Below are 22,020 nucleotides of genomic sequence, written 5' to 3' on the forward strand. Positions count from 1 at the left end.
AGTAACTGAGCAAATGATTCACCGCTGGGAATTTTTGTTTTGGACGAAGATGTTTTATTAGCATTAGCCTGAAAAGGCCACACTTCAGCTGTAAAGCTTGTGTTTACAACTGTAATGAATATAAAATACCAATTTGTTTCGGCCAGTCACAAGCAACTTATGAAAACAGCTGATCCAGCTGTTGTGTGAATGGGTGATTGATCCAGTTTCATTGGCTTGGTGACCATCGGTTTGTCGGCCTCTCGTCAACCAAACTATCAGTCCTTCGCAGTCTAAATTATATTTTTAAAATGCTCTGATATTTGCTAAGATTCAGGTGCAAAGAGGTCCCTTCATAACCGAGCAAATGCATAAGATAAATTCGTCACGTTACCCGAATCTCAAATTAGAGAAGCATACACAACCTACATGCCGTTATGAATCTAAGAGTCAGATGACAGCTCACATTTAGTCAAATAAATTAGGCTAATTTATAATTGATTAATTACTCATCTTTCTTTTTTTAGTATTACTTCTGAACCACTCTCTCGAAAGATGGTGGCAGGATGACGAAGAAGAGGCAATAATGTCAGGCAGTAAGAGGCAGCTGGTGTGGCTGAGTTAAACTGGCTTCAGGCTTAGAGGGGAAAAAAGACGAAGGAGAGGAGGAATGGGCGAAAGGCGAGGCGAGGCGGGGCATTAATAGAAGAGAAGTGGAGCTGTGGAGCGTCTGTGATGAACATCCTGCTGTGAGCACAATACCGGTTAAAACGGGGAGTTTCATTCACACGGAGGCAACGAGACAACAAGGAAAACTATGACGTGTCCAAACTGTATTTTCCATGTTTGCGCCCCTTCTTGTTTTGCTTAGGTTCCCAAGAAACTCAAGCTCTGAATGTATGAGCCAAACATACCACTTCCTGTATCATGTTCATCTCCGATTATGTGGTGAAGGAACACTGTGGTCTGTGTGTTCAACAGTCTTCTGGTACCATTTAAAAGAGTTTAAAAAACACACCAAAGGATTGTGTAAAGCAATTTTGGTTCAGCTGTAATAGAAACAAACCTCATCCACATAGACAGCATAAATAATTCATCTAGTAATCCGACCTTTCTGAGAGAGCAGTTATTCTTTGGTGTTTTAAGCAATCTCAGACATGTAGAGATCTGACAATCGCTGGTGGCTTCATGAAAAACACTCTAGATAAAACCTCTCAATTGCCTTTACATTTGTAATTGAACCATCTGAGCCTTTGAATCTCAGGCCAGCCCTCTCTGTTAGAGAAACATGCACTCAACAGGAGGAAATGGCAGCTTCTATTTCAACTAAATTGAGGATGGGGGTTGGAGGGCTGAGATGCAGAGGAAGCGCTGGGTAGATTACAGCCCTCTTCTGGAGATGTACAACCCTCTTTTCAAAACGGTCGGGACACTGACGCAAGCAGCTTTGTAATTTAAAGTCTGTATTGTGCTAAATGGTAAAACATACTAAAGGTTCTAAATCAAAGAGAACGTACAGGCTTTCTGTATTATTATTCCACATGTTCTAAGGTGCCAAGGTGTATGCTTCTTGTTCCAGTGTCCATGAAAGTTCTCCAGTGACCTGGGTTGGAAAAGGGAATGGATCGGTAGGGGATACATGCATGGCAGTTTAGCACCAAGACCATTTTATTTTATGGCCGTCATAGTGTAAATAATTAAAAAAATATATAATTTGCCATCATCTTGCTAAAATAAGCAATGCTTAAGCTGAAAAAGACATCAGCTTGATGGCAGCATATTTTCCTCCCAAACCTTTATATGTATATATATAACGTTAACAGAACCCTGACAGATGTTCAGTTTACACATGTCATGTGCACTAATGCACCCCTATGAATGTCATGGATGCAGGCTTTTGAACTGTGTGCTGAAAACACTCGAGGACAGTTTTCAGCTTCACTTCTAAAATGCTTTCATACTCAGAAAAATGAGCAGTGTTTCTGGATTTTGTTTCATGGGAGTCTTTTCTTTACAAGATAAAGTTCTAATTTGTGGATGTAGCTCTGAACTGTGTTCACCGAATCAGTTTCAGGAGAGCATCTGAGCCCACGCAACGATTTCCAACAAAGAAGTTTTTAATGGATGAAGATTATGGCTATTCATTACTGGTAGTCAGCCCTTGCACACATAAGTTGTTTATTTTTTCAAAATTCCCCAAATTTCATAATGTTTTAATGTGTAGTCCATATTTTTAATTGCTTATCCAATTTAGGGTCACCAGGGGATGTAGCCTATGTCAGCTGTTATAAGGAGAGAGGCAGGGTACACCCTGGACAGGTCGACAGTCTATCACAGGGCTAACAAAGACACAGTCAATTATTTGCTCTCAGACTAATTGCTGGCCAATTAAGAATCACCAATTAACCTCATGTGTATATCGCTGGACTCTGGGAGGAAGCCAGAGTGTGCAGAAAAACTCACATTTCCAGCAACTCCACTCAGAAAGGCTGCAGCCATGTGGTAGATTCAAAACAAGAATGTTCTTGCAGTAAGGTGGCAGCGCACCATCACAACGCCCTCTTTTATTTACTGTAGATGATGAGGTCTTCACACTGTTTGCAGTCACATGTTCAAAAACACTTCTTAAACTGTGCAACTGTGTGCCCATGAATTCCTTCTGTGCTGCTTACGAAAGCCCATCCTTACTTGTGACAGACTCTGTCTCTCTGGGTATATAAAAAAAAGAACATCCCAATCACACTGCTGACCTGTTGCAAAATAATTGGTTTTCCAGCGTCTTGATGCGCCTGTCCCTGTTTTAGAAACATGTTGCTGGCATGAAATTCAAGAGAAGCATATATTTTTTTAGTGTATTGAGTTTGGGGGAAAATAACTTGCCTGTTAATTGGAGAATCCATTAACCACCTTACTGTTGTAGCTTACGGTCTATAAAAGCATGTATCTTGCTGCAGCTTATTATGCTAATTTATAGTACGTCTCTGCCGAGATCTGAAAATACCTGTTACTGGCCAACGTTTTCTGTCATGGCCTAGATTTTTTTAAATCCTAAAAATAGAGCCAACTGGAGAAGAAGAAGCGTAGTTCTTTCTCAAAATAATGACGAAAATGTTTTGGGTTTATTGTCAAGTGTTGCCAATAAATGCTGTCTATTCCAGCTTTAGGAGAACCAATGCATTTAGCATGTTGGATAAAGCATTATGTTGTTTTTATGCAATAATACTCCCAAATCAAATATTCTCTCTGTATCAATTAACTGTTTATCAAAGTTTATACCAAAATGAACACTGAGCATTTTATGGGCTGTAGGTAGCTCACTGCTAAACTCTAAAATTTAAGCCTGCAGAGCATGTGCTGATTAGAAATCAATTTAGAAAAGACTAATTATAAGGATGGGAAAATGCCCCAAAATAAAACTTATTTGGTCATTTCCCCGAGGCCGAGGCATGAAGAAGCAACTAATTGTTCACCTTTCTTGTTACACTGCACGAATTATAACACCGAGAGGACCATTTGCAAAGCAATGCAGGTTTTTGGGTTTTGTTTTGTTTTTTGCTTTGACCATGAACAAAAATGACAGCCAAATGAATATTTCTGTTTTTATACTTTCAGAGCTTGAACCTTGCTTAAGGCTTTACCATTAACTTTAGTGCAAGTCTAGAGACACGTCAGAGCTGAGCGCCTGCTGGCACTGAATTATTTAGGTCTCATGTTTGCAGGCTTTGCAAGATGGGGTGAAATGGCACTAAATCCCTGACCACTGCAGCTGAAAGAAAAGTGGCAGGGAGCAAGACAGCATGATTAAAAAAATATAAGGATGACAAATGGGAAAAGGAAAAAGGAGGACAAACATCAATTTAATTTTCTTGCTCGACGATCATCAGTGGAATAGATCTAGAAACTGCACGTTTACCTGGATCAGACGCTTTTGTATACGTGGTCTTTTTGTTGGAACTGCTGTAATTAACAGTTTCCTAAATACTAAAAGCTGCTTGACATAACTGTGCAAGAACACACTGTTCACAGTGACACAATGGCACTCTCCGTCTTTCCCTCAGCAGGAGTAGAGATAACTAAACTGTTATTTTGCAAGTGAAATAGAAGAGTCCCAGAAGAATAAGGAGCTGAACATGCATTTCAATCACTATTCTCTCCTGGAGTTAAAACACATATACTCTGTAGATATTGTGCGTAGAGTATCTGTCTTCAGAAACTTGCAGCTGCTCAATCTAGAACAATCACTTCAGAACTCAGAAAGTCATTACACTTTAATTCCCCTGCATGGCTGCATGCATCCTGTTAATCTCTTAATGAGTTCTTTTTAACATCAATCTGTCATTAGTGTCTCCAGTCCATCAGCATCACTCTAAATCTTCTGTGTGGCCTTGGCATCACAAAGACTGACATCCCGCTGCAGATCTGCCCCCACCTCAGCACGCGCCATGCAAGTCAGCTTACCCGCACACATACACCTCTACAGGACAATGACATATATCTCAATATATCATATATCTCAATGGACTGTCATCCACGACAGCTTGAGTAGCCCATTACAGAATTTACTTTCCAATAGACCCTTTGCCTACCAGTGGTGGGTCAGTGACATCACATTACATCTTTTATACTCAAATCCATTACCCTCCCATGTGACAACCAAAAAGGGCCACAAAAAGGCATACTACTGCCTGTAGTTCTCAAAACTATTACAAAGCACTTTTCAACATTCAGCTTACTGAACGGAAGTTTATTTCTGGTGTTTTGGAGCTCCAGACAGTCTCCACACAGTCAGAGTGGAAACCATTTATCACGAGCAGGCCACAGTAGAAGACAGGGTGTGAACTACACGCTCAGACTTTGTACTGGCTAAATGGTATGACAAAAAAACGTTACGACATCGGGTTAGTCAACACTACTCTCCTAAATACATCCGTCACATTATGTTAAGCAGTCGAGTCCAGGCATTTTTTTGGCCAGCGCAGATGACGAGATGAGCTAGGTTTACCGTTATAGCTCGGACACCTTCATTTTTTTTGTTTCTTTTTTACTGACTAGACAAGCTTCAGCAACATGAGAGAGATGCACCTGCTTCCACAGGAAAAAATAAATCTGTGTTTTAACATATCTTTATTGTAGCTAACACTTTGGTGGCTCAGGAAGCTACAAAGCACTCCTACTTATATTGAGCTTCCTGTCTGCATGTATTAACAGTGGGACATAGATTCATACATATATGGGCGTCCAAACCTTTGTGGACACGGGCAGGTGATGCATTTTACATCAGATAGATCCGTGTGGATATGCATACATCAAAAGGTACGATTTCAGCTTAAGGCTCAAGGAGACTGAAGACTGAATACAGCGAGGCACAGAAACTGAGAAACCTCTCCAAACAGTAGTTGTATAAATAGTATATATGAAAACTTGCTGAGCCATTTGATGGTTGTTAGGATGCAAGATTGTATAGATAAATCTGCACATGTCGAATATTTAATATATGTAATAAAGTTCTCTCTATAAAAGAAAGGTAGGATACATGTTTAACAGAAAGAAGTCAGACCTACATATATTTTAATAACATTTTTAACATTAATAACATCCCACTAGGATACAATAATATATACTGTCCATATAATTTTGCTGCTATATTTCAGATTATGATGCAGAAGCTGTCTGACAATTGTTACCACTACCTACCTGCGCAGCATGTATTTTTATTTTCCTTGGCTAAATGGCATTAACCTTTTTCCTGCAGAATCAATAGATTCTATTCAATTCCTTTCTCACTAAAGGTTAATGCATACGTGATTGGATCGGTTAGAGCACAGTTCTTTTATTGGCTAAAACAATGCTAGTGAAATGGCATTCGTGTTGAAATTTAATTAATTGATTTTCATGCAATGAAAAAAAAAAAAAACAATAAAAAGAAAAACATTTCTTTAATCTAGGCATTGGAAATGCGTCGGATAAAAATCACACGCATGGCCTTAGGTTTGAAAATATACCTCCCCTCTGATCACTTCAATATTTTTCCCAGTCAACCAACCTTGTTACAAGGGTGCTTGAAACCCAATCAGCCAAAGGGTAAGTGTTCTCCTTCAAAGAGCGTTTTCCACACAAAGTTATTTGTTACTGCAATGAGCAGACACACTGCTTGCAGCGGACATACAGATGTCAAACTATGCTAACTAAACTCGCCAATCCAAATAGTCCTTTCTTTACGAGTTTGTCCTCATGTCAGACATATTTGGGTTACATGAAAACACATTTAATTCAAAGTCCTTTAAGTAGGAGTGTTTCTTAGTATTGTGTTAACTCTCACTAACACACTGTAGACTGCATGAGATCAAGAATGTTAGTTAAAGAGTGCTGGAGGCACAGCGCTGCGATTGAAATCACACCTCATTACCAGAGTTGACAGGGCCTCCCCACAGCAGAGGAAACCCTCATTTTAAGGCCTGAAAAATGACAGACAGTCTTAAACAGAAATACCTTAAAAAATAAAATTGATTTCCATCTTCCCCTTCAGCTGTTCGGTTTTTTGTTAACTCAGTTTTAGTTTGACATCACAAAATATTAGAATGCCTTTAACTTTGGCTCTCTTTAAATCACACAAAACTGTTTTGGAAACTGCTCCACAAATTATGATTATCATTACTATTACATTAACATGCGCAACAGGCACGACATAATTCAATGTAACATGTGCAGTTGCTACTACACTGACATTTATATTCATTATAAAAGGGTAAAACTGCTCCACTACAGGAGCAGCATCATTTAAAAAATCTCATTCTCTTCGCCACCTGCAGCTTAAACACAGCAGGACTTGAGGGGAAATGGGCATCTCTGGCTGTGTTGCAAAACTGATAACAAACAGTATAGGGAAGATCCGTGCAGTGCGCCTGCTAACCCTAAGGCACCACTTATTATGGATGGTTAAAAGATAGGCACACGCACAGAGTGGGTGCACATAAACAGAGAAGACTAAGAAAATAAAGAGCAAACATGGTGGCTGAGTGTGTAGTCGAACTATAGAGGGAATGGTCGCTGGGGAAAAAGTGCGTTAGTGTTTCATTTAAAAACTAAATAAAGTATAACAAAATTTTACTGGGCACAGAGAAAAACATGGAGTTAGTCACATCGAGTCAGAGAGAGAAGTGACTCTGACAAACTGTGTCTATTTAAAGGCCGAGTCCACAGAACATCAATTCAATTTCAAATGTTACTTTTTGACTGTTTACAAGAGAGGAGTGCTCCATCCCCTATGTGTCTGTCTGCTTAGTGTGGCAATTTAACGATTTAAAGAAATGTCATCAGAAAAAATGAAATCTTTCCAAAGCAAGCCATCAAATCTGTGATGACTTCAATTTCTCATGTCAGTTAGTTCATTTGTTAATTCCCTAAATTTTAAATCAGTTAGTGAAAGACAATTCTGCTGTGTAACATTTGAGGGGGCTGCTGTATAATGCCACTAGAGTACCATGAATTGTACATGTAATGAGAAAACTCTTTCTATTTGAGTTTCTGAACAAGACTCAGTCAATACAGCTGTTAATGAGTCACAGTGCTTCAGAGGGCTCAAGGACCTGACCAGGTGAAGACAATCAAAAGCCAGACAGAATCCAACCCTAGAAGCCGATAAATTCACAGCTCCATCTGCTCTAGGCCACCATTTACCTGCTAGTCCTGCAAGGGCTCCAACCAAGAAGGCAGAAATAACTGACAGACTCAGGTCATACCAGGCCAAGTCAAAGCTAATTTGTAGCCAATTTAATTCTGGAATAGCACATGGGGCAGCTAGATTTGTGATTTGTCAGTTTGGACTCAATGTAGTCCAACAGAATCACGTTAAAAGTCAAGAGAAGAAGAAGAAACTAGTTAAAGACAGTCTGACGCTGAATGGGTCCTTTTCAGTGAGAGACACCAACCTAAGACACTTCCAATGCAAAGACCCCTACACTTAAAGTCAATGAAGAAGTGTCAATACAGGTTAGACAATGGGATGAGGTCAAACATAAGAGGTAACCAGTGCTCCTCTATATCACCAAGTAAATGACAGATCATAAAAAAGAATTACTGGGAATTTCAACACAATGTGGGCTGCTCCTGTACAATGTTAGTGCGGTGCTGCAATAATGCTTCAGCAGGTAACTTAATATGGCAAAAACTGGTAAAAGGTATATAGCAATACGATCAGTCCTCTATATTATTTACAATCTGAAATTTACGCACACTCGTGATTTCTAAGAACTGTTCTTTTGATGATTAACAATTATTACTGAGTATTACTGTAATATACGAGATCAAATCTCCAAAAATAGACTATGTTTGAGCAACCTTTGGTTAGAGAATGACAAAGTAGCTAATGATCCATTGCAACTCACAGATTATTGTAATGTGTCAAGTACAGAAAGAAAGTGTCAAGTTCTGTTGTCACTGCTTGACTGTACGGCACAAAATAATGAGGACTTAAGTCCATAGAGGAGTCAAGGAAGCTTGCAAGTGTTATATCCGAAACAAATTAGAATCTCATTTCAGAAAATCTGACCAAGACTCTAAAAATAGTTGAGATTCCTATGAAAATGGACATCCACACGTAAAATAACAGCCACTTTTCCATTTTATACGATCTTAACCCTGGGCACAATTTGAAGGAAGATTCATCAGGTGAGTTTCACAAAGAAAAAAAATTAATAAATAAAAAAATCGGACGAATGCTGTAGGAAAAGCGGTGATTTTCCTACAGCATTCGTAGGAAAATGCTGTAGGAACACATAGCTGGATTTGCATAATCCAGCTATGTGTAGCACCGTTTACCCAAGACAAATTTCCCATGTGGGAGAATAAGGCTTATTCTTATGATTCTTGTGAACTGTAGAGCGTTGGATGGAGGGATGATGGATGCCTTACCACCACATCAGCTCATGGGCCCTTCAGCTGGATGAGAAAAATAAATAAATCTCCTTTTGCTTTTTTGACAGGCAGAAATAGAAATTCTCGACCAGGATATCCTCTGGTTACACTGGAAGCTCTGAAAAACTGTCCATTGCCCCTTGAGGCCACTTGCTGTTGAGTTCCCAGGCTGTATAAGATCACATCCTTGTATTATGTAATACTGGAGAAACCAAGTTCTCAGAGAATGGCAAATATAAATATAATACTATAAATAACTTTGTGCAGAATTACCAAGTTACACAGAGCCAAAATACTGTAACCGTAAAACTATAACTCTATACACTGTTACCACTGTTGCTCTGAGCACTTTTTGAATATACTGAACATTTCTGCCTCGTCTAATGTGACTTAAACATGACAGCAGAACAATGCATTAAATATTCTCAGTTTCTGCTGTGAATGCACGGTCATACTGACAGAGTGATTTCACATTAAACTAATGACATTATGACCGTAGGATACTTGGTTCTCACTGCTGTTGTGGGAAATCTAACAAGTGAGAGCTCATTGATCATGAAGAAACTGGAATCTAACAAAAGAAAAAGCTCCATGTTTGTTTACATTTGCACAACATGCTCTCTTCATAAACTTATCTGTATAGATCAATTTTAGGAGGTTTGTAACACAGTTGAGACATTTTTTCTTAATTGAAAAGCTGTATTAAGCCAACTTCTCTTAAGCCAACAAACTCCTGCAATAATACAAAGCATTGTGTTTTGGTAATTGGTGCATTTTCTAATTTAAGGCTTTTTACCGATCGCTACCTTCTTTTATTTCCCCCACATGTCAACATGTGGTGTCAATTTCACTACCCCCCCACACACACACACACACCCACCCCGCCCTTCTACAATCATCTAAGATACATTGCCCAATTAGAGTTTAGCGTGGTCAGCGAATTAAAATTAAATTGCCATCAAGTCATGGACTCGTTCATGTGAAGATGTGAGGAAAAGATGAAGAGTCGATTAAGACTGCGCTAATGTGAAGTATTAATTAGCATTGCCACGAAAGCAGAGCTCACAGAACAACACCTCTCTGTCTTAAGGGCCTTTTTGTTCTATTACTTACAAAGCAATTAATTAGTCAGTACTTCTTTAATTCTTTAATTAGAAAGTCCTTTTTTAATTTGACACATTACCAGGCAAACACCAACACTTACTCAAATTACTGTTTAATTATAGCACATCCTCACATAAACGCATGCACGCGTGTGCACTTTTCTCAGTGTGTCCCTCCCTGTGTTCAGTGTTTGTGTGAGAAAACTGAAGCTGTGTTGGAGCTGTGATTGGCAGCCTGTGTTGGCACGGTAACAGACAGTCAGGCGCGTACACACAATCTCACCGGAGCATTTTTTTTTCTGCTGCAGCTGCCTGACCTCCAAACAGGCCTGACAACCACAGCCCGAGGACATGGCAAGGTAATCGAAAACAACAAAGACTGAACTAAGCTACTCTTTTCCATACTGCCGCCAAATAATAGGATTATGCAACAATTCACATTGCACTTATTTGATGTTGGTAGAGGAAGACGGAGGGGAGAAAGGTAAGAAATATAACTGTTGTATCAAAGCACTCCTAAGTGAAGGGGGGTATTCGCCATTTGAGGTTACAAACTCTTGCATTTAGAAATTTGACATGGCTGAGGGCAAAATGAGGATTTGAGACCATAGAGCAATCCTGCAGCAGTGGTGCAAAACTTGTGAGGTAGCTGCTGTTAGTACCTGGAGGAAGGCTGGCTCTCTTCCTCTTCTTGCTGTTTTCTGCAGTGTTTTCCAAGGGAGGACAGTCGGTCACCAGCTGTCCGCTGGAACCGTTGAACTGAAGAGGGTCGTTGTTGGCTGCTGGATCAAAAGGCAAAGCGTTGAGTCCTGCAAAACAGACAAAAACAAAAGCCACAATATATTCAATTAAATAACGACTCTTCGTTTATTTAAAATGATGTGAGATAAATGAGATTACAAAAAAGTGGACGACATATATAAAGAGTGTCACTAAAAATGCTCCCGTTTTGGGCCTGACACTGCAAAACAAGTTCAACTATCTTCGAGTCACACTGGACTCAAACCGTTTACATGCTAAAAGTTGTAAAATATATTTTTAAATGTAATCAGTTTAGACCATTGCTACAGTCAATAGCAGATGGAATAACACTTAAATTAATTAACCCTAATCAGGCTGATAAAACCCATTCTCATTGGTACAGCAATCTAGAAAGCCAACTGGGCTACACTGATAAATTAGTATTTCTGCTGAGATTCAAATAGCCAAGGTTTATATTGCTGTTAATTAAAATGTGCTCGCTCTTTAAGAAAACAAAACCAAAACTAATATGGGATTTTATTTTCTAGGTCTTCGTTTCAGTTGCTCACTTGCAGGCAAAAATAGACAACGATACACTGGATGCCTGACATATGAATCAATATTTTGTGCTTGCCTGGGCAGACGGGTATGTGCAATGCTTCCTTCTCTTCTAATCAAGGTCAGTTTTAACAAGGCCACAACCTAATAGTAAAAATAAGACAGTGTGGTGAAGACAGCTTTTTCCTTAGCATCTTTATTTCGATCATACGAGACAGTAAGAACACTTGAATGAATCTGTATTTATCACTAAATTATTATGAGATTCCCCCCCAAGTCCTAATGAATGTATCACTTATTCTGCGCTCTTTAAGAGCTGCATTAGTTCATAATTCAGAGTGGGGTCCTGGAGAGACTCCGTCTTAATTCATGAAAAATTCATGACACTTCTTTGAGCTCAGATTTGTTTTCCCTCCATGGCAAAACAGAGCAGAAACCCCACTTTACTGTGGCTCTATTACAGGTCTGAGAGACTAATCAGTTTGTATCAAACTCAGAAGTAGCTATAGACATTCATTTTTTATTTTTTTAAATTGTGCACTGAAACTGTTGTAGCCTTGTTTTTTAGCCCATCAAATACTCAAGACTTCAGGGTGATGCTCTAATGATGCAGCTTTGAAGTAGTGGTTTAATTAAGGCTTATACAGCTAATGAGGTTACTGATACCTTTGTCAACTGTGTCTCAACCTTTCATGACTATAATCTGTCAACAACAAGATTGACCAGTAGCTTTTATGTGACTAGCAACTGACATAGACAAAGAAAAACAGATAGATCAAGCCTCACTTTAAAAAGGAGAATAAGGAAAGTAGAGAACTACCAAATTTCCCCTTGAATTTTATAAATCTAGTGTGCAAACTCCCATTCTGTTACATAAACAATCAGTTAAAAACAAACATACAAACAAACAAAGAAAAAAACCAGAAAAAAAAACATAGGATAAAGTCTGTTAGAAAGTTAATGCCATGCTTGCAATTCCAGCAATAAAACCTGAAACGAGGCCTTAAAATACTTTAAATCTGTGCATGGGAGATTTCTCAGATTTAGGCATTGGTATTTTCTGCACAGTCGGTCTGAGTAGTGTGTGTGAGCGTGCACGCACGCACAGAACCCTCTTAAGTCAATCTCTATTCAACATCCATCTGTCACGTCTTTAAAGATGACCGTCCAGAGAGCGAAATAAATGCATTCCTCTGCCAATGTTAACTCTGTCACCAATAAACAGCAACAGTTTACATCTGAAGAGATGAGACTTTTAGTCATGCGCTTGTGAGTTCCCAAGCGAAAGGCAAAGAGTAGTTATGGAAAAAGTGAAGCAGCACTGAACACTGACCACTAAGCTTCAGTGGTTACAGTGTTACTGCCCTTCCAGATGAAGGAAAGAGCGTCACTTTAGCTCACAGTGGTGAGCTTCTCCAACAATTTTACAAGATTTGTTCCTAAACGGAAAAAAAGGACTTGAAAATATGGTGCAAAGGTGAATGAAAATAGGCAAATCTGTGGCACTCAAATTGTTGATTTTATTTGATCTAGAGTTCATGACAGAATGCTCCAAGGACTTAAACATTTTTTATTTTTTTAAATCAAGTTCAGTAACTTATCTGGCTCTTGAATGATACCATTACTCTGGAATTAACTGCAGAGAAAATAATGGACACAATAAATCGGCCTCAATGAAAAAGATTTTGGCTGCAAATCTTCATTTCTAATCACACACTAGAATCTTGTTTTTGAAGTTTAAGCTCTCAAGAGGCCATTTTCAGAACCAGAAATTGGACAGTTACTCACACCAGAAATGTCTTGGTTTAAATGTGCAGGGTGGGAAGAGAATTTATGAGTAAAGGCGGTGAGTGTGTGAGCTTTGTATACTAACAATGTCTTTCCAGGGTCATCGCCCCTACTTGAGTCTGTGGGCTGATGAATGGCGTATTTAAGTTTCAACATCTGGCCAGGGCGTGTAGCGATGTCGGGGAGAATCACTCCCCAGAGGGAGAAGAAAATAAATGCCAGGAGGGTGGGAGGAGATGGACAGCAGGGCTGCAGAGTAAACCGAGGAAATGAAACAGAGACTTCGAGCCTCAGAACGGAATACAAAAGAAATATCACAAATGACTCTGGGCTGCTCGTCCAACAAGAATGAATTAACAACATGCACCATTAATGGTACAGTGAGCCAGGAAAGCACAGGACCATTAGAATGCACAGTGAAAGTCAGTGGCTCATTAAAACACCATTGAACTGCCTTGGAATTGAAACAAGGTAGTACGTCTACATTGTGAGTTTCTTGGGAGAATGCGAGCCAGTTTCTGCTGATTATTTTAAAGTTGAGCCAGGTCAACAAACAACACAAAAACAAAACATGGAAGTAACCAAGCTGGATCCAAGCAGTTACAACAATAACTGCTCATTAAACTCACACATAATTTACCTCACAATCTATGAAATGTGATCCATAATCCCACGTTTAGCCTGCTTTACTCATTTTCTTTTAGTACACTGATCAGCTTTGAGATTTTAGACTAATGGTTATACAAATTAAGGAATTTAGGAAATTAGATTAGATAAGACTATTTATTTCACAAATGCCCTATTTTTTAATTTGACACTGTTGAAAACAAGTTGTATCTTACATCTAGTTGTATCACACTTCATAAGTCACTGGGAGCTATGGAAATTGAACCTATGAGCTTTCAAGTACAAGACAGCGCACTGAGCTGTAATGATTTTCTTCCTAACACGTTTGCATAACTCTCTTGTAGCCTTTAATCGAACAAATATCAGCTAATAAACCAATTGGTGGATATGAATAATGCAGAGCATAAGGAAATGTGCATCAGCGCACCACTGCGAGGATGGGCATTAGTGCGGGGACGACCCAAGCAGCGAAGTCTTTAAACTAGAGCAGAGAAAATACAGAGACCATGTAGATTATTGGACATTCATCCATCTGAACAAGGCAAAGGGCAAGACGGTGGCACATTCCATTAACACAGTCCCAACCTCAGAAACAAATCAGCTTCTCTGACTAATCCACTGCATTACTAAACCCGAACTGTCAACAAAGCGTCTTTCAGCTCCACTGATTTGCATCGGACGTTTAAAGTGGCTGAGCACATTCGCCTATCAGATCAGGTGAAAAACAACTTTTAATCCTGAACATCACAAAAAAAGCCAGAAGAGGAAATGCTGCATAAAGATCTGTGTGTTTTTCTGTCTTGTTGAGATGGAGCAGATTCATGCACTTTGGTCAAAGAAACAAGAAAAACACCTTCCCCATACACTGCTTCCGTTTTGCAAGTTTGTGAGCTCACAGTTGGATGCATCCGACAGACCTAATGCTCTAAAAAAAGAAAACATATTCATGATACCCAGCTGTGGTGAGAAGCAAGGGGGAAACCCAGAGCAGTTGCCCCACTAGAAGCAAAACCAAGACTTCTTTCTTATTTTCTTTGGCTATTTCAAAAGAACCCAGCTAAGGTGGAATGCCTCCTGGATGGCACATACTGCAGATATTACAGACATTACTCTTAACTCCTTGGTGTCATCCCCAGAAGACTTGGTGGAGGCAACTGAGGAGAGGCAGGCTCGGGCAGCTCTATTCAGATAGCCAGCGGTGTACACACTGTATAGGTTGTCAGTTCATCACAGGACACCAAATGGTCATTTTTTTGGTTTCGTTTTGTTTAAACAGAATTCCAAGTTGGCGTCACAGTTTGGAAAGAGGTCACAGCTACAAGGTCCTGTATGGAAACTGCATGTTCTCCCTATGTCAGACAGCTTTTTCCATCAGGCCATCAGACTGCTGAACACGTCATAGACACCTCAGCTTCACTACTGGAACTTCAACATTATGCACTCCACACTGTATATAAATGCCACTTGTTTTGCACATATTCAACTCTGTATATTTTATATATTTTATTATTATTATTTATTTATTTTTTTTTACTATTTAATTTGTAAAAATGTGTATATACACACACACACACACACACACACACACACACACACACAGGAAAATATTTAGTATACACATCCAGAAATGCATACACTATTATATATTGTACATATATTTATTAGTTTCAGGTTGGCCATTCTTGTATTTTGCTCGTTTGTGTTGTTGTGTTTGCACATCTCTGTTGCTTGTGGGGCTCGCACACAAGAATTTCACTCGCATGTGCTGTGCCAGTGTGCCTGCACATGTGATGTGACAATAAAAGTGATTTGATTTGATGTCACTGTGAGCTTCACCCCACACTTCAAAGGTATTCATGGGGTTAGGTTAACTGGTGATTCTGAACTAGCTATTAGTGTTGATCCTGAGGCCGACTGGCAACCTGTCCAGGATGTCCCAAAACTATTGCCCTATAACAGCTGTGATGGGCTCGAGCTCCACTGAAACCACACATTCACATTTAAGAAACCTGGAACACAAATGCAACGTTGCTCGATAACTAAATGATTCTCTGTCTTTGTTCTTTGCTGGAAAGTTTTTAATGATGGCATTGCATTGTTTGACATTCAACTATTTTAACTGAATATAATAATAAAAACCATTTCTAATAATGCCGTGATATACAGTGAAGCTGCCAGAATGTTAAAGAAACACTGTGAGACAGGTTTGGCCATACTGTCGCCACTAGTTTTTAAAATCAATACACAAAATGCTTTAGCACTATAGTCAACACTATATTGTCTATATTGATGACACACTAGTGAAGCAGACCACGTGCATAATAAGTGCCAGGGTAGAAAAGGTATGAAAGTTTTATAAGAATGGCCTAAGAGTTCAGGCTCCATTACCAAGAGGCAACATAAGCATCGATATAATAATGCAGCCCACAAAGTGACTTTGTGGTAATATTTTGAATCATGCTTCATTGCACTTACTGCAAAGCTGGCAGAGTGTGGGTCAGAGTAATGTGACAGTCACAGGCTATAAGTCTCATTTCTGCTGGCAACTGGCAAGTCTACAAACAGGATCCCAAATTAACCTTCAGTCACCTGAAAGGGTAGTGATCAGCCACAAGACCTCACTTAGCACTCACTAAAAAGGGTTTGTGCATAGATCAGACACTACAATAAAATGAGATGTTACTCTATTCATATCCCGTCTTGTGTGTCCATCAGGACACATTCTGGCTCTGGACTCACTGGACACGAGCTCCAAGCTTCCTAAAAAGGCAGCTGACTGTAGATATGAATAAACAAGGTGTCTGACTGATACGGCTTAGCAAAGGATGCAAAGAACGGCAAGCAGCTGTGGTATTCTCAAGAGACCATTAACGAAGCTTTTCACTTCCTGTGTATTTATAGCAAAGACAAAGAGCAGTTAAAACCACAAGCACTCCACACAAAGTGGGAAAAACAAATTATCATTTTATGTACAACCGTGTTTTCTGACAGAAAATTAATAACCGAGGGTATGTTTCTCACCCTTTCCCCAAAATATTAACAACAAAATATTATTAGTCTGTCGCATACGCAATACACAGTAGTTCATATTTTAAGCGAGCTACGGCAGCAGTCAAAAACAAATTGTCACGTAATCTCCGAGACAAGTTTCCCAAACTCAAGCTTTAATGAAAACTTGGGTTTTGTTTTGAATTCGCACGCCTGAGGGGCCAGTTTTCCTCTGTCAGTTTGCGGTGTTGTGCGCACACATGAGTTGATCACCATGAATACTCTCGAGGTGTTTTAAGTCACGTTCTTGATCAGGAGTGACAGACTTCATCCAGGTAAAACCAGAGGCAATTAAAAGCCATTAAGACAGCAGCCTGGCCTGACGCAGCTTCAGCAACTCAAGGCGGGATGGGAGGAAGTCTGGCAGAAAATTGATTACGGTGAATATGGAGGGCACAGTGACACCGTTACCCAAGGGGGCTTCTACCAACTGGGGATTGTACGTGATGCTGTTATGGACGCCCGTTTCCATGGAGACCTGTCAAATTAAGACGGAAGATCTCCGCTGGGTAATCTATCCGCTTGGTTGTACACAGTCAGTGTGATATGTGCTCTATGGGACCTTACTGTACATTCTAGAAAAGCCCTTTTTTTACAGCTGAAGCTGACAAAGTTTCAGCATACAGACCTTGTGGTTGCGCACTACACTTACATTCCCTACAGATTTGGGGGTGTAGTAGCGAGATGCATGACACTTCAACAACATAGCTCAGAAAAAAAGACATTTAAAAGACTTTTTTTGCTAACTAGACAAAAATAAGACTAGTTTAAACTGCCAATGCAGTTTAAAGATGTACGGTAATTAGGCTATAGTGATCATAGCATCCTCCTAAAAAATGATATCTAGGATATTCAGCTTTTTGCATCTTTAAGTAAATGTCAGAGACACCAATCAGGGTTAATATCGTGATAAGTACGTAGAAAGAATTATGTTCTTATGGCTGGGAGTTTAGTAAAGGTCAATGTATTCCCTGATGTTGAGATGACATTTTAAAAAGATGCCAGAATATCTCATAGTGCATTTATAAACATCACCCATTTCTGCATGCAAAATAAACACTAATAATAAGTTGGCATATGGAGCTCAAACTGTGGCAAAAAATGGATCAGGTTATTAGTGTTTAGGGAGGGAAATACATTTACGCGTTTGCCCATATTTGCGGTGCTCACTTGAGCTGTGCTTCAAACAGTCTCAAGTTTGCATTCAAATTGAGGAGTACAAGCTCCCTGTAATAATGTCATGACTATTCATTAAATCAGTAGCAAGTTTATAAAAAAAAAATCCTCCTCAGACCCCCTCTGTCATTCTCCAAGCCTCAAGGGATTCACTGAAGGTTAATTTATTTAAATCTCCCATCCACTCATCTCTATTCCATTAAACTCACTAAGAATCTTTGGTTTGCAGTCTAATCCGCTTTCTGCTGTCAGAGGCCTATGCCCTTTCTGCAATGCAGTCAGTGCATGCGGTTGTTTGCGTGTGCACTCGTGCATGCGTGTGTGTTAACGAGACAACACAGCAGCTGATAAGGTCACGTTAGCTCACACACATACACACACGCTCATGCATGTGGAATGTCCTTTGAGACCGCTGCATAACATTGGTCAAATAAATCTAAAAAGGCGATGAAGTTAAAATGTAGGTTTCTCCCGAGAGACCCGTTCTTTTCTACTGTCCTCGAGGCCACAAAATGTCTAAGCCCTTACCATCTGTTCGCTCCTTTGAAAGACAGGATACTTTAATGCATGTGGGGCATGGCCACATCAAGCCATCAACAATTAGGCTCCACTACTAAGGATATCTTGGCTATGTAGGCAATTGCTGTATCATTACTACGGCGTGGCATGCATTACGACTGGCACTGGCACTCATATGCTAATGACTTTGGAAACACTCACCCTTTCCTTAAACAGCCGTCAACGCTATTAGCAGTCTGTCGGAAAACCATCCAGCCTATGGTGATGTGTTTTTGTGTTCCAGAGAGCTGAGTAATGAGACGCTCGCTGGCTCCAACACACTTCAACAATGGCACACGTAGAGCTCTTTGAGTTTGGACACTACTGGCTGAAAACGGTCACCTTTAAAGCATACTTGGCTCAACCCGCTATATGGCCATTCTGTGCCGAGGTCACATCAGGAGATTTGGTTTATTTTGTGAGATCTAAATATTCACAGTGATCTTAACTTGTGCAGTATGAAGAAGTCTGCCAGATCGCTCTCATTAGCAATGCACACTTTGGTTGGTGTCTGCCACCATGTACAGAGAAGATGAATGCTCCTTAATAGCAAGGATTGACTCATTCCTGCAAAGACTATCCCGTCCGTTCTGAAATCTTTGCTGCTCTATAATTTGTTTCAGACCCGAGTATATATTATACTTGCAAGGGAAAGGATAGAAACAGAGGACAGAGGAGATTTATGATAAGCAGCTGCCAGCGCTGACAAAAGCTTTTAAAAGCCGCAAGATGTGTCCTGCTCTCTAGCTTTTTGCCTTTGATTGCACAAGTCCAACTTTTCTCTTTCAGTAGCCTTTGTCCATGTAAAACTATATCACTTTTGCATATTGGAGGAACTGACCATTATCTAGCCTTATTAATAATTAAAAGCTAAGGAGAAAAGAGAATAAATTAGGCACAGGAAATGGAGACTAGGAAGAAATACCAGAGAAAGAGGTCAGAGTTTATTTTAAAATGAAAATCTAAGTAGTTCTGTCATTAAATTCCTGCATTGTTAATGTTATTGTTTGTCGCAAAGCCCCCGAAGAACCAAAGACCAGAGATCATCTCTCAGACAAAACTCTCTAAAGCTTAGAGACAACCTAGTACTACATCTCTTATTCAAGCTCACTCTCTCATTTGAATCCTTTTCTGCCTCAATTTTCTGTACTTGCTTGCCTTAAGTAAAAGGGTCACTGGAGTATTTACTGCAATAATTTTCAAAGGAAAGTTTTCAGTTTCATTGAATACTGATGTAACCTAAGGCCATCGTGATGGCTTCCATATAGACAGTATTTCTTACAAAGCGGTTATAATTTGTTTCTTGATTAAATGCACTTGGAGAATAGTAATTAATCAAAGGAGATAGAGCCGATGTCTGTAATAATCCATAAAGAAAATGAATAGTGACAAGTTACTGTTTAAAAAAGGCAATACGTTCAAAATACAATGGAAGTTCGGGCCCTGCAGCCAGCAGTACACGAAAATGAGAATCATTAGCCTAAATCAACTTACAACCGTCCTAAAAAATTAGTTTCTTGACTCAGCTGGCGTCACAACTTCAGATTTCTTTGGAAACCATGTTAAGCACATTTTTGAAAAGCACACCCACACCTCATCAGCACTCTTCAGAACATCCCAGAGGCGGTACTTGGTTTCAAGAAGAGTAGATAAGAAGTCTTATTCCCTTGTGTGTCAATTAATACTTGTAAAAAGTGCTCCACACTTGTTTGTATTGTTTGTCTTGTGCGTGCAGCTTCCCCTCTCTTCCCTCTCTGAAATGACAAAATGAGTGCAACTGAATCGGTGTCCAACTGCATCAGACCCCTGAGTGACAATTCAAGTGAGATCTGTCTAGCTCCAGAACAGCCCATTTTCAAAAGACAATTCTTTGCCTTTGATGCTATTTTGGGATGTAGCTACCGTACAGGTCTGAAGAGGAGAATTACCAGATGGCTACTTGTCATTCTCCAGGAGTCGGAGCTTTAAATGCTGGTCCAGCTTGCTCTCATCCTCAGAGCGGGGACTAATGCTGATCACGATCCAGTAGGACACACATTCTGCCGTTTTATAACCGCTGATTAGAAGCAATAGTAATTTTTACTTTCAGCTGTTACAACTGCCACCAAAAGACATAGCAGTCTGAGTCCTAGTTCAAAAACTCAACAGCTGGGAATTTCTTATTGCAGATCTACTGATCCATGGTATGACATGACATACTGCTAAATGATTTCACTTGCCACACCCCCTATGTAAAGATAATCCAGTAGTAACGATCTGAAAAGCATCTAGTTAAACCATAACCACAATATCACGTTAACGTAATCTGAATTTAAACTATGGCTTACAAGAACTCAAGTTTTATTTTTGTAGCTCTGGGAAACTGTTCCATTTAATATGAATACGGACAAAAATAGTTGTTCTGATCTATGACGGTAGCGACATTACTAAAAATAGGTTTGAAGGTGTCAGAAAAAAAGAAAAGGCAAAGTCATCTGACGATATGTAGAAATAAAAAAAAAAAAGTGTCTTTTTTCCCATTTACAAATGACTTCGTGGGAACACTGTGTGAATGTCAGTCCCATTATGCCCATTTTTGTGGTTGTGGTGTCTTGAATCTCCCTGTCATACCAGGCTTTCTGCCTTTGTGTCCCTTCAGTACAGCATGAAACATTTTTTGGGCTTCAAATGTGGTTCAGTGACCTTTTGTACAAACTAATTTGCTGAAAACCGTTAGCAACACTTTGTTGTATAATTTCACTGTAATATTTTGTCACCATTTTGGGAAAAAAAATATCTATCTATCGATCGATCGATCGAGAGATTTGAGCCATTCCTCATTTCTTTAGTTTTGCTAAAAAAGGGAAAAGCTCTAGAGAAACAACACCAAGTTTTGAGGCAAGCTTTCTTGTAACCTCCAGGAACAGTTCTCCAGGATTCCCGAAGGATTGGGGAGGCCAATCCATGACTGACGGCGTTCCATTGTGTGTTCTTCTATTCAGGTATGCTTCTACTTCACTGGCAGTGTGTTTGGGATCATCGTCATGCTGCAAAAATGAAGCCAATTCAATGTTTCTTAGATGGTATTGCATGGAGGATCAAAATCTGATGTACTTTTCTGTGTTCCTAATTCAATCAATCTTGACAAAATCCCCAACACCAGTGGGTGAAATGCAGCTCCAAACCACTGCAGGTCCTCTATGTTTTACAGATAGCCGTGGATGCTTACCGTCTACTTCTCCCTTGAACTTCTCCGTACATTTTAACAGCGATATGCTAAGAATATAACAGAAGTGTTTGGATTCATCGCTCTATAAGACCTGTTACCACCAATTTCAGTCCAAATGTGTAATTTGACATACTTCTGCCCGGTTCTTTTTGTTGCATCCTTCTTGACAGCCACCTTTCCACCGAGGCCATTTCTGATGAGGCTTCAGGGAACTGTGGATTTGTCAACTGAAGAGCCAGACACCTCTGTTCATTCCTGCATCAGGTCTTTGCTGTTTTTTTTTTCCTATTTCTTAAGGATATGATTTTCAGATACTTTCAT

General features: G+C 39.6%; 1 protein-coding gene across 1 annotated transcript in view; it reads right to left on the reverse strand.

The window, feature by feature from the left end:
- Positions 1–22,020, reverse strand: part of enox2 (ecto-NOX disulfide-thiol exchanger 2) — a 123,461-nt gene that overhangs the window by 83,139 nt on the left and 18,302 nt on the right. The window contains exon 2 of the mRNA XM_085363490.1: positions 10,658–10,804. Coding sequence (XP_085219616.1) covers positions 10,658–10,804 — 147 coding nt within the window. The remainder of the gene's footprint in view (positions 1–10,657; positions 10,805–22,020) is intronic.

The sequence above is a fragment of the Diplotaxodon limnothrissa genome, linkage group LG2, assembly GCF_057381915.1.
Source record: "Diplotaxodon limnothrissa isolate DT_005_m linkage group LG2, D_limnothrissa_male_GT1.1, whole genome shotgun sequence".
NCBI lineage: Eukaryota > Metazoa > Chordata > Actinopteri > Cichliformes > Cichlidae > Diplotaxodon > Diplotaxodon limnothrissa.